This window comes from Hippocampus comes, unplaced genomic scaffold (genome assembly GCF_001891065.2).
Source record: "Hippocampus comes isolate QL1 unplaced genomic scaffold, H_comes_QL1_v1.1 scaffold207, whole genome shotgun sequence".
Classification (NCBI taxonomy): domain Eukaryota; kingdom Metazoa; phylum Chordata; class Actinopteri; order Syngnathiformes; family Syngnathidae; genus Hippocampus; species Hippocampus comes.
Window position 1 is genome coordinate 332,119 of NW_017805146.1, and position 13,013 is coordinate 345,131.

General features: G+C 44.2%; 1 protein-coding gene across 1 annotated transcript; it reads right to left on the minus strand.

Moving 5' to 3' along the window:
* Positions 1-2,462: 2,462 nt before the first annotated feature.
* LOC109514600 (cathepsin L1-like) lies at positions 2,463-4,766 on the minus strand. Its single transcript, XM_019867863.1, has 8 exons — positions 4,700-4,766; positions 4,493-4,628; positions 4,295-4,417; positions 3,822-3,971; positions 3,209-3,433; positions 2,925-3,090; positions 2,714-2,816; positions 2,463-2,631 (listed from the first exon to the last, which is right to left on the minus strand). Exons 2-8 carry the CDS (start codon positions 4,613-4,615, stop codon positions 2,532-2,534), a joined length of 990 nt encoding a protein of 329 aa, XP_019723422.1. The 5' UTR covers positions 4,616-4,628; positions 4,700-4,766; the 3' UTR covers positions 2,463-2,531.
* Between the last annotated feature and the right edge of the window lie 8,247 nt (positions 4,767-13,013).

Genomic DNA, 13,013 nt, shown 5'->3' on the forward strand with positions numbered 1-13,013 from the left:
ACTGAACTAGTTACCGGTCAGTCGCAGGGCGCACCATCAGCGAACCGAGCTGTTTCCCTTTTTTTTTTTTTTTTAATATCTAAAGCTACCAAGTCAAATAAAAGTAGCCTATTTCTAACCCTAAAAAGCCATTTTTGTCTATGTTTAAGAGATAGTTTGCACCAAAGTAAGTGTCTTGAAGTGATTCATGTGCAATTTAGCGGCTTAGTTGAGGATAATCATGTATGGAAAACAGCGAGTTAAAAAAAAAAAAAAAAAACATCCAGCTATCCCCATGTTTTCAAAAAAATATGATCCTTGACCCTAACTGAACCCATCAGGAGGACATTGAATTTATTTTGACACAGTTTGACTGTTATGTAATCCATACGAGCTGTTTTTGTTTTTTACACCTTCAACATTCTTTTCATCCCTCAAACTTTCCGAACCAGTTTTGTCCACGTTTGAGAGAGTTTTTACAAAAGAGTTTACGTTATAATGCAACTTAGCAGTTGGCTGAGCTTAGCCTAAACATGAAGAACACAGAGACTGAAAAAAAAAAAAAAGACCAACTCAATTCGCTGTGCAATCGTGACGCATGTTCGTGTCGTGTTGTCTGACTTTTTGAGACGTCTTTCATGTGCCGGCCGTTTGTGTCTTTGAAAACGCGACAAGTAGCTTTTTTTTTTGTTTGTTTTTTTCCCCGTCCTCCTTCCATTGTTCGACGATGTCGCTGACGATGGTGATGACGTCGGTGTTTGTTGCTTGCAGTGATTGTTCTTGATCAAAGTGGGGTTTTTACATTGGTGAAACGTGTTCAGAAAGTGGTGGCTATGGTCCTCCTTGATCTGGTTTATCTGTTTTGGATGAATTTGTGATTAGACGGGTTTCAAATACATTAATATTAAATGTTTGAAAAGTATGAAAATATTTTAGGAATATTGAAAAATATCTTAAATATATCTCATATATATATCACAAATACATTTAAAGTTCATATGCAAAATATTTAGAATATAAATATTAAAAACTTGGAATGTGTGAAACATGCAACTATTTTGAATACATATTTAAAATATATTACTATATGTTTTGAATGTGTAAATATCTTTTGAAGATATGATTAAAAAGAAATGTTTAAAATGTGTGTGTGTGTGTGTATATATACACACACACGTATGTATTCGTTTGTGTAGAAAACATTTAAAATTTATTCCATTAAAAATATATTTTCAATATTTCTAAAATACATGAATATGTTTTGAATAGGATTTCAATATGTTTACTTATTTTCTTTAGTATAGGCGAACATATTTAAAATATATTCACAAAAATTGTCAAAAAAGATGCTTATGTCAGCTATTGAGGGGTAGGGGGGATAAATAAAAAATAAAAGCTTGTCCAGCTTAGATTGGGATAAACTGAAGCCTTTCCTGCTCACATTTATCCAAAGAATGCCCTCAAAAGGTTCAACCATTAAATGTTTTTATCTATAGATAGAAAAAGAGAGAGACACAGAGTTCATGTTAGCTACACTATGTGGATTCCTATGGTTGAAATGAAGTCTTTTCTGGTCAAGATAAAGTATTGGAGGACTGTTTCCACCACCCCTTTTAAAGCAGCACAAGGACATTCCCCATGCCAGGAAATGAGGAACTGTGAGAATGCATTACACTTGAATGGTTATTTTTAGTTTGCCTTGTTTATATCAACTGTAACTACTCTAAATGTGAGTTCAAATCGAAGAATTAATGTACCATGTATAAAAAGAAAATAACGATGTGCAAGTATGGAATTTGTGGAACATTCAGGAAAATGGTTTGGGGGAAAAAAATCTGCACCAAAATTTTATGGCGTGTTGTCTTTGTTTTGTAAATGACAAATGGATTCTTGGTGATTTCAAATCTGAATATATTGGTGATGCGGAAATAAAAAAAGTGATGTCATTCTTTTGAGAGTTGTGTTCAGAGGTTAAATACAAAAATAAAGATCAGCAAAATTCAACAAACGAGTGGAGGGAAAAATACCATAATATACTGCATGTGTAAAAAAAAAAAATTTGTAGGGTGACAGAATGGCCAAAAAAAATGAAGCGTATTCAAGATGACCGTAGACTTGAATGCATGGCGAGCAGGAAAACATAGCGCCGTCTTGTGGACAGTGTAAGAAATGTAGGGGACCGCTTCAGTTTTTCCATTCGTATCTCGCGCTCCATCCATTTTAGTTTTAGAAATGCATTGAAGATCAAGCTACACTTGTACCAGACAAACGTGAAAAATTGAGATGGATTTTAATGTTGCTGTTCGCATTATAAAAAAAACAAAAAAAAGTCATTTACTATCCGTTTCCAAACCTAATATCCAATTAGAGCCACAAACTGCACCCTGCCAACCTCAAATTGGATATTCCCCCCCCACCCCCCCCCCCCAAGTTGTTTTAAAACCCTTGATAAAATTAGCACATGTACTAAGAGTAGACTTTAAGGTCAAATTCACTTTATTAGTTATTCTTAAAACAAGCCGAACTGCTGTACTCCATGCAGGATGTGGCGGTCACATGACTGGGAAGCAGGCGTGGAGCGCGATGCCACACTGGTTCAGTCTGTTGCGAGCCATCTTGATGTAACCTTGGTCACCAAATTTCACACCCCAGCTGCCATACAGTTGGGGTAAGGGGGGTGGTGACTTAAAATCAGTTTCAAAAATAAAATTCACATTTCAAAACAATGACATACCTGTTCTTTACCAGCCAGTAGTCTCGTCCTCTTTCCGTGCCATAGCCCACAGCCAGCACACCGTGGTTCACTTTGTGGCTACATGCCAGGTCCTCATATACACCTAATAAGAAATCCCCCCCCCCCCCAAAAAAAAAAAAAAAATAAATCGGGGGGCAAAAAAAAAAAAAAGATTAATCTGGGGGTCGTAAGACGTTAAAGTTCGACTCACCATTGCGGTAGAAGTGAAAATTGGAGCGTGAAGCATCAATGGCAACCGAGATGGGGCCGACATTAGCGAGGGCCACCTTCAGTGCGTCTTCGTCCCCTTTCGGGACGAAGGAGTAACCAGAGCAGTTGGCGGCCCGATCCTGAGGCTTGTACACGCACTCGCCACGCTGACAAGACAATCAACACGTTTGCTTAAGCAGCAACCTCTAATGCATAGCGAAGGCGTCAGTTCAGCAACAAAGCACCCAACTTTGGTCATCAAAATTCATTGCAATCCGCCCTCACCTTGGCCGTGTAGGGGTAGGCCCAGTCTGAGTCTATGCCTCCATTCTTGTTGACGTAGCGGAAGGCGTTGGTCATGAAGCCCCCATGGCAGCCATGATTGCCGAAGTCCAGCGAGCAGTCAACCAGGTTCTGGGGGCTCAGTGACGTTAGCTTGCCCGTTCTCTTCTTCAGCTGGCCCTCCAGAGCCCCCACGGCGCTGAAGGCCCAGCAGGAGCCGCAAGAACCCTGCCGACAAGTTGCGGTACCCAGTGGATTTCAAAAGTCACCTCCTTATACAACTACTGCCACAGACGCATTGTGTGGAGCTGCCACGAGATGAAAATTTGCAAATATCGAATGACGAGAGGGCTCACTGCAACAAGTTTTGCTCTGACCAACCAAATCAGCGAATGGCAAAATTCAAACATTGGCAGGCCGGCCCTTTGAGATTAATTGGACAGCTGTCTCATTGCGAAAACTGTTGAAGTCAAGTAGTGATTGACATGGTAACACACAGAGGCCGAAATCTGATTGGACAAAAACTTAACATGTACTGGAAGAAATGGGGGGCCAAAAATGGAGATGGTTAGGAATGAATCTAATTGCACTGAGCCAATCTTAAATTGCGGTTCACCTGTATTTTGACTTCAGTCACCATGCCGCGCTTCCTCCAGTCTAGCGACTTCGGCAGCGTGCTTTGCTCCCAGTTGAAGTTCAGCTGGATTCTCTCCAGGTCAGAGGGCACCACTGTGCCGGTAAGAGTGCCGCTCACCTCCTCCTTGGTCTACAAACAACACCCAGCAGCCTATTTTCAGACGCGATTTTGTAACCAGCCTAGTCGACACTTTCAAACTAATGATGAAACAAAATAAACTTGAGTCATCGTTAGCTTTGTAAAACAGAGCTCACATTCAGACTTAACGTGCTCATTTTTTCCACCACATTGTACCGGGCGCGCAGGATGATTTTTTTGTGGTGCTTATGTGACAAAGATGTTAATTCCCACTTCTGTGATTAGCATCAATTTATCCCATCATTGAAACAGTTCGGGGCAGGGGGAATGCTCATAATATAAAAATGAAACATTTGCCATGGAAATCTTGTTACCAGGTCTCCCAGGTGGTTCATGGCCAGCTCATAGGTGTGCAGTCCCAGCGTGGCCTCCAGGTTGTGAACGTTAATCATCAGCAGGTTCTCTTCCCAGATCCGCCTGCGCCCCGACTCTTCTACCTTCACAAAACAACAACAACTTCGTGAAGCCATCTGCCAGTTAAGATGCCCCAAATCTGAACCAGAGTCTCTTGCCTGATGCGAATAAACTTTATTGTGGGCCTTCTTCCACAGCTCCCAGTGTCCATTCAGAGCTGGGCTGATGTCGGCGCCCAGAAATCCCCCCCACAGGACGGCCAAGAGCAGGCTCCCCAACATGGCTGCAGCGACACTGTCAGAAAAACGGAACAGAGGAGATGTCAGCCTCACACAAACATGCCGAGGTACAAATTTTAAACTGACCTGAGGAGGAGGTGATGAGCAGGCGTGTGCGGTGTGTGCCGACGCTCTCTTTTATCCCATTGGTCCATGCTGCACACCTGTAGACGATTAAGCGGATGACCTCATCATTTTTTCCTCGACTGACCAATAAGCAAGAGATGTTTTTTTTTTTTTTTACATTTAATCAAAAGTATTCAAAGTTTTAAAATATTTTCATAATTGGAATACGTTTGCAGTGGCGCTCCAGCTCAAGGAAGGGCTTTTGTGCAGTTTCACTGCATGTGCTGTGGGTAGCAGCAGTGAGCCAAGAATGAGGCCGAGCCGCTGATGGGAAAAGAGAACATGTTGAGATGAATTCTTAAAAAAAAAAAGGTTTCAAATATAAAAGATAAATTCAACATATTAAGTCCATTAATCAACCACTCAAGCTATACATTTCTATACATACATATATGAAATGGAGCATATTAAGCCAGAACATGCAGAGTAATCCAATCAAAATTATGTATTTTAAACAATCAATGCTACAGAAAAGAAAACATCTATATAAAAAAACACTCGAAAAACAGTCAAAAATAACTTAAATTGAATGAAAAAAATGCACTATTTGGGTCAATTTTCCCCAACTACGTGTGTGTGGCGGGGTGGGGGGGGGTTATGAAGACTGATGAAGAAATGGCACCTTTACTATCACCTGGGAAAAAGCAACTTGCACAGCAAATTAAGGTGACTTGGAGGGGGGGGGGGTCCCTGCGGCTGCGCCCACGGGAGCAACAAGCGCAGCCCCTCGGCCCCTTTCCAGCCTCGCTGGCTCCCCCTGCAACAAAGGAGCAGACGGTGATTGGGCCCCAGCTCCTTTGTCTGCGTCGGCATGGGGTCGCGGTTAAAGCGCTTCCGGTCCCCCGGGGGTTGCCGCCGAGGACCCTCCCCTCATGACAGCTCCTCGACCTTCGCGCTTTGACCACAGAGACGTCACGAGAAGGGACTAAATATTCGAAACGGCCCCCAGCGTGGATGTTGGCCACCACCCCGTCTTTTTGCCTTTGATTGGGCCGCACACTTTTTGACACGTAACTCCACCGCGAACACAAAGTGGATTCCAAAAAGAATCAAAACATTGTCCGCCATTAATGTGACCTACAACCTCTACAACATTAATGAAAAAAATGTTTGAAAAGGAAAGTCAAAATAATTGGAAGAAAGCGGGATGCGGCTGTCTTCAAAATGACCCGATCACATTCAAACTCATGTTGAACGGGAGTCAGCACACACCTGCCACCAACGTGACCCCAAATAAAGCTCAGCTGTTCTAATCGGCTGAGCCTAAAGCTTATGTGCAAACACTGACTGGTTTTTGGAAGTCTTTGGGAGATTTGAACTTTTTGAACAAAACGCACCCCATCGTTCACACATATGAGGTCGATGGGAGATTGTTGTCACTTAACAACCTGCACTCGCCAGAAATTCCTGCGTAACTGTCAGCCTCTTGGCAGCCTTCTTGGCCAGTTTCCGTCCTGTCTTTTTGTCCATTTTGGAGGAATGTCCAGGCTAAGGTAACGCCACTGTTGTGCCATATTTCCTCCGCTCGGTGACGATGGTCTTCACTGTGTTCTGCGGTCCATTTTGTCAATGAGAAATAAGATGGATCTAGACGCGGCTACCAAAATGTTGGGAAAAGCCGACCAGAACATCTCAACTTTACGTTGGCATTAGTCACACGCATGTCAATCGGTGGCACGCGTGCTCTGACTCCCGTTCAAAATGAAGCGGAGCGCGAGCGGTTCATTCCGAACGCAGCCGTATCCCGACCGAGATGAGGGTGCGCACACTTATGCAACAACATTCTCCCAGGTGTTGATTTGTACTTCCATCTCAAATTTCACAGACCGCTTGAAAGGAAAAAGGAAGCGGTGTGAGGAGCCAGAAGAAGATGAAGGGCCAGCAGAAGAAAAGGGGCAATTACTTCTCCTTTCTTATGGAAATGCTAATGAAGTGTGGACGCGGGGTCTCTCGGGTGGGAGGCTGTGGGGGCACAATAGAGGACGCGGGCAGGTTGAGCGTCACCGCGTAAACGGCTTCCTGTCGGAGGAGGCCGTTTAAGGCCCTGACTTTTACTGACTAACAAGCCATCTCCAGGCCTCCACTACAAAGAGGCGTCCCTCCATCAAAGCGGCGTCTGCGGAGAACGCCACGTCGTCCTCATCCCGCCACCTTTTCCCAGGAGGGACGCGGGGCGCGCTGGCAGGACGACGACGCGCACACGCAGTTTCGACACCCGTGATGCGGCTGAACACAAAGAGAGTTCAGGGTAAGAAGAGAGGCAGCAGAACGTCAACCAAAGCATTGTTGTTTTTCTTCATTTTTAGGAGACTTCAATCTTACACATCGCCCCATGTCTGTATGATCGAGACCACAGGTTTATTTATTTAGTTATTTTACACTACATAGCACATAAAAAATAAAAAATACAAGTATCACCTTCATGACGGGGTACTGTGAATGTATTGACATGAAAAGTTAAATACAACTGAACTGGACTTAAGTGGTGATCACTGATATCGATCATATTTGAGAATTCAAAAATAAATGATACGTTATTAGTCGTCATTTATATTAGCTACGGTACATTGGATGACAAATTCGCAAAGCTAGCATATTTTTTTGGGGCAAAGTCAAACCGTGAAAAAAAAAACAAACCCAAAAAAAATCATTGCTGTGAGCCAAGTGGCATAAAAATAGGACAGGTTACATTGATGACACTTGACGTTTTTTTTCGCCACATTATTCAGCTCATATACGAAAATAATTTATTGAGGTGCGTGCGTGCGTGCGTGTGTGTGTGTGTATCTGTTGAGTTTCTTTACTGTCGCTTTCCGTTACTGATTTGCTGGGAGAAGTCACGCGGTTTCATTGCAGGTCGACATGCCGTTCCCAAATATTATTCTTTGATAGGTTTCATTTTATTTTAAACGCTTGATGCACACAAACAAATTGAATGTACTTGAACAGATGCGGGGGGGGGGGGGCCCCTTGGGGCCGATGCATCTATTGTCTTTTCATGAGAGCCTTTGATGTGCCCCCACTGTTTGCTGTTTGTACACCTGGGACCCTGTGCCGGCATTCACATTAGCTTGGGGGGGGGAGTCCGAGGGGGATCACTCGCCATATTCCAGGTAACACTTTTCAATCAACTGGCGTGGGAAGGCAGTAAAAGCGGCCGGCCCCCTTTGTTTACCTCCTCCGCTTTACGGCGCGCTGTGCAGACCGCCCCTGCCTCCCCCCCTTGGCCACAACTATCTCAAATGTTCCTTGCTGCCTCTGCCGTGGCCCCCGGCTGTCAGTTTTACCGACCCACACCAGATTTGGTGGACACGTTTACACACAGAAAAGTCTCGAGGACCCATGTCAGAAATAGAACAAGAAGTTCTCCATTTTGGATCCGATGAGAGGTTTGATGGTGATTGTTTCGAGAGGTATTGGAAAGTCGGAATGAATGTGCCCCGTGACACTAGTTTTACAAACCAGTGCGAAATTGGGGAGACATATCTAGACCAACCAGAGGCAGGAAAAAGTCTCAAGGACCCATGCGTAAGATTGAGTAGGAAGTCGGCCATTTTGCTTTGAAGCAGCCATTTTGTACGAGCTGGTGTTTTTGCTCATTTATGCCTTTCCAATGTGTGTAGATCATGCGAGGGAAGGGAGTTCCCGGTTCCAGCTCATTGTCCCCGCGAGTCGAGGCGACGGGCGTCTTGCGTGAACCTCTCATTTTAATTGTGCATTTCCAGAGGCGAGGAAGTGGTGCCGAAGGTGGCGGCTCTCAAGTCACACGTCCTGTGAGTAAATAACGTCTGCTGCCCGGCAGCTCCTTCATCATGCCATCCTTTAACACTTACTGTTTGTCAGTGCAAAGTGGCCTTTTGATCACCCTCCCCCTCTCCCCAACCCCCCCACCCCCCATTCACCCAATCCAAGCACACTGCTCCCACTGGTGAGATGATATAAAAGTCTATTTGTGATTAATATCTGCTAATATTTGCCCATGTCTTTCTTGGACCCTTGCGTCATGCGGGCCCCCGAAGTGTGATCTCACCGTGTGTGGCTGCAGATGTGCGTGCATGTGTGTGTGTGCGCACACAGCTGGGGGGGGGGGGGAGTTAACTGTGTTTTCTCACACACTGGTGTCTGCTGACTTCAGCTGCTCATATTTACATCGGGCAACAGCAACAGGGGGAAAACAGGGGCCGAAACACACCGATCAAAAGTGGCACAAAAATGACATATACTTTAATATGACTTCTTAGTCATTTCTTCATCGAGTCAAAAGCCAAAGAATGAAAATGAGTTTGAAGACAAGTTTTGAAGATGGGGCAGCGAGGGCGCTTGCCGAACGGCCACGGAAACGGCTCCATCTCCCCTCGGAGCCTCTGCTTAGTTCTCGCTACCTCTGATAGTGTCCGGTCCGCAGACCTGAGGCATCGGGCAGGAGTTCCGAGAGATCAGGTGGGGCGATGCCTTTTCAAGATTTGAAAACAAATAATAGCATCTCTGCAATGTATAGGGAGCCAGTGTAGGGAGTTACGAGTACTAGTCACGAGGTGATCAGCAGCGTTCTGGATCAACTGGAGACGCTTGATGGAGGATTGGCTGACTCCAAAGTCAAGTGCCGTGACAGTAACCTGGCCGAGATGTGACAAAGGCATGAAATGACTTTTTCAAAGTGCTCTCGGGAAAGGAGAGGCTTGACTTGAGCCAGGTGCCTAGAATGAGTAGTTTGAACAGAACACTTTGAATGCAGGAAATGTACAAAAAAAAAAAAAAAAACAACACTGAAAAAAACATTCCATTCTATGTATTACACATGAAAAAAGCCATTGCAAAAGATTAAATGCAAGTGTATTTATAAACTATTCTACTCGATTTAATACCATAAATGACAATCATGGAAGCTTGAACTATTCTGTTTTGTTAAACGTTTCAAATTTGAGATTTTACACACATGCACGCACAAATACTGTATACGTGCATAATTTTCCCCAATGCCACAGATATTAATTTGATTCTATGAAGTGTATTCGTTTTTGTTAATAATAATTCCAAAATTCCTCGCTGCTTCTTTGACATGAGACCTTTTTCATGAGCAGTGTCGAAAGCGGCCAGGCCGGCCTCATTAGCACGCCAAAGGGCCCGAGGACCCCAAGATGGGGGAGGGGGGGGGGCTAATTACTGGCCCCACTCTTTCTTTTTCTCCCTTTCAAAGGGCCCGGGTGATAAGAAGAGTTAAGTTTAGATTTCCTGAACTTGAAGTGGAAAGGCCAAAGCGAGAGACGAAAGCTCGGGAGCTCAATCCACATCGCTCTTCGTGTGTGAGAGAGTGAGTGTATAAAAGTGTGTGTGCGTGTTGTGAGGAAATGAGCAGAGTGTATTGTTAGGCATAAAATGCTAGCACTTGTGTTGGAAAAAAAAGAGATTGCAAAATCTGATCGATTTGTGGAATATCTTGTCTCGCATTATTATATTCAATCCTATTGAATTATAGCGGAATGTCATTATTTTGGTTCTACCCACGGTACCAATAAAATCAACCAAAACAAACACTTAACTGAATTATTTGTTGTCACTTTTCAAATATAACATTTCGCTCACATTTTTTGTTGTCTTTAGGAAACGAAAAATTATGTTGCTAACATTTTACTGTATGAAATACATGTTTAAAAAAATCAATTTCATGTATAATAATAAGAATAAAAATCACAATATTACATTTGACTATAAAAAGTTCTTTCAACACTTTAAACACTACATTTTTTGCAAACAGTTTGATTGTATTGAAAGCAACAGAAATGGAATAACCAACCGCATTTGTACATTTGTGTTTTTGGACCAGGGTTGCTTCAGTTCGGCTCGAGGCCTGGAAGCAACATTGAACGCAAGACAAAACCAGCCCAACTCGTTGAAAATGAACACAAGGGTGGTCCTAATGAGAGATTTGTTTTGCGCCGACGAGTGTTTTTGTACCCGATGTCCGTCTTGAGGCTCCTGACTCATCCCGCTGGCCCCGCTGATTTATTTCGGCCGGCCAGCGGAGTCCTGTGGAAAATATGCCTGCTTATGAGTGTCTCTTTGTCAAGCGGCAGACCTCTGCAATATTTCGCACCTGGGTGACGCCGCGCCGCCGCGTTCCCGAAGAGCCGCCGCCGCTCCGGGTCTCTTTTTTTTAGCCTTCCAGTGGCGCCCCATTTGGGGTTTTCGGTGCATATGTGAACAGAAAACCCGATGGAGCGCGACACATGACGTGCCTCACAATGTTGCCTCTTTGTGTGAAAGTTTACCCTCCAGGTAATGTTTCATACGAATTGGACAACTTTTTTTATTTTTTTGGAGGGGGGGGGGGACCCCTGACATAGACGGCATCACGTTTGGGGGCGCGGACGAAAACCCTACTGTATCGGACTGCATGTTTGCGGGCGGGCGGGGGGCGTGGGGGGCTCCATGTAACCTACACACGTCTTCTTGTAGACAGCGTTTCACTTCGTTTCGGGTGCTCCTCGTAAAAACTTGGGACAACCATTGAGGAACACTAACGTCACCTGTACGGGAGCTGGTCCCACTTGAGAGGGTTCCCACCCTTCGGCCAGGACCTTGTTTTGTCGCCATGGCAACGTGTGACTCGGCCTTGACGTGACGTCAGCTTCCGGAAAGTCTGTGTATCTGTGTCCTCCTGCGATCCCTTGAACACGTCCTTCCCGCAAAGCTGCCAAAGAATTAAGGGGCTTTTTTGTTGTTGTTGCGGGAAACGAAGGTGTGAGAGGTCTCCTTTGCATTTACGGCCTCTGGAAAAGTGGCCCAGTAAAGCCCCCCCCACCCCCTAGCCCAAAGAGGACCTTTGAAACACTCTGTGCCCACCTCAGACAGCTCATCGTAAAAGAGACAGTGGCACCTTGACGTATGAATCCAGGTTCCCCCTTGGAATGACTGGAAATGCCCGGAACCGCCACAATATTTGGGAGAGTTAAAAAAAAAAATACATAAAAGTAAATCCCGCTTTTTATTGTTAAATGGAACAAAAAAAAAAATCAGGAATTTACTTTTCACTGGAGGGAAATTCCTACATTTGGCAGTTGTTTATGAAAAACGGGAAGTGATAATCATCATAACAATTTAGATTGACCCTTGAAGCACATGTAAGTTAAAAAAAAGTGATACGGTAAATCTCATTTGTAATTTATTATCTTTTTTTACAACCACATCGAGAACACTGACTACTATTGCATAATATCGAAAACAGTCCAAATATTGCTTCAAACGTTTTTTTTTTTAATTTTTTATCACATGCCAGTTTTTGTTATTCAGGTTTACAATACTCTTTTTAAGGGGATATCTGACAATTTTCGCTTGAATGTATATATGTTTAATCCTAGCCTGTAGAATTATTCATGAAAAAAAAATGCAAATTGTATCATGCCACTTCATCGCAGAAACTCAAAGCATTGGATTTGCTTTTACACGATTTTAGCCCACATAAATGAATTTCTGTTTTTTCTTTCTTTTTTTAAATTTGAAATATGACACTTTTGGTTTTACAGAGCAAAGTCTAATGTGTTGGGGGGAAACGGGACGCATGATGCTTTAAAAATGTTTTCTGACTGCCTGATATACACTTTTGGGGGTTCCAGGCTATTTTTCTTTTTTTACGGAAATATTAAGGTTTCTTGAGTTGACCTAACAACATCTAATATTGCCGATAAGCCAGTGAGGCGGGATGCACACGTGTAGACAGACACATTATGCAAACGCTGGCATCACTTGCAGGCCATGCAGGCCCATGCAAGCACTAATGGGCCGAGCTCCGTAAACATAGTCGCCCCCCCCCCCCTTCCTTTTCTCCCATGTGGATTTGAGACAACAAAAGATTAGCACTATTTGCAAATATACAACCGAGTTCAAAGGCAAGGCTCTTTCGGCTCGCTTCCCCTTCCTTTGTCTCGTGTCGGCGCACTAATCTCGCGCCGATTTCTGGGGTCAAACTGCACATTCTATACTTTATTCCCATGCGTAAAATGTGCGTTTTTCCTCACCGGACTCCGGTATGGGGCGGTTGTTATGAAACCGCGGTATGAAATTGGGGAAATCCGGCGGTGGCGAGGCGGTTTTGGAGACTGTCGGAAGGCAGAGGTGGGCGGGTCCTAAGCCCCGCCCCGAAATGCGGTCCTGACCTCCCTTAAAATCGCTGGGCCTTGCGCTTGTGCGCAGTCAGTCAGCAGCAGCTTGGTTTGGAATCTGATTGCGTGCGTGCGTGCGAGTGATTGAGTGAGTGAGTGAGCGTGTGTCGTTCAAG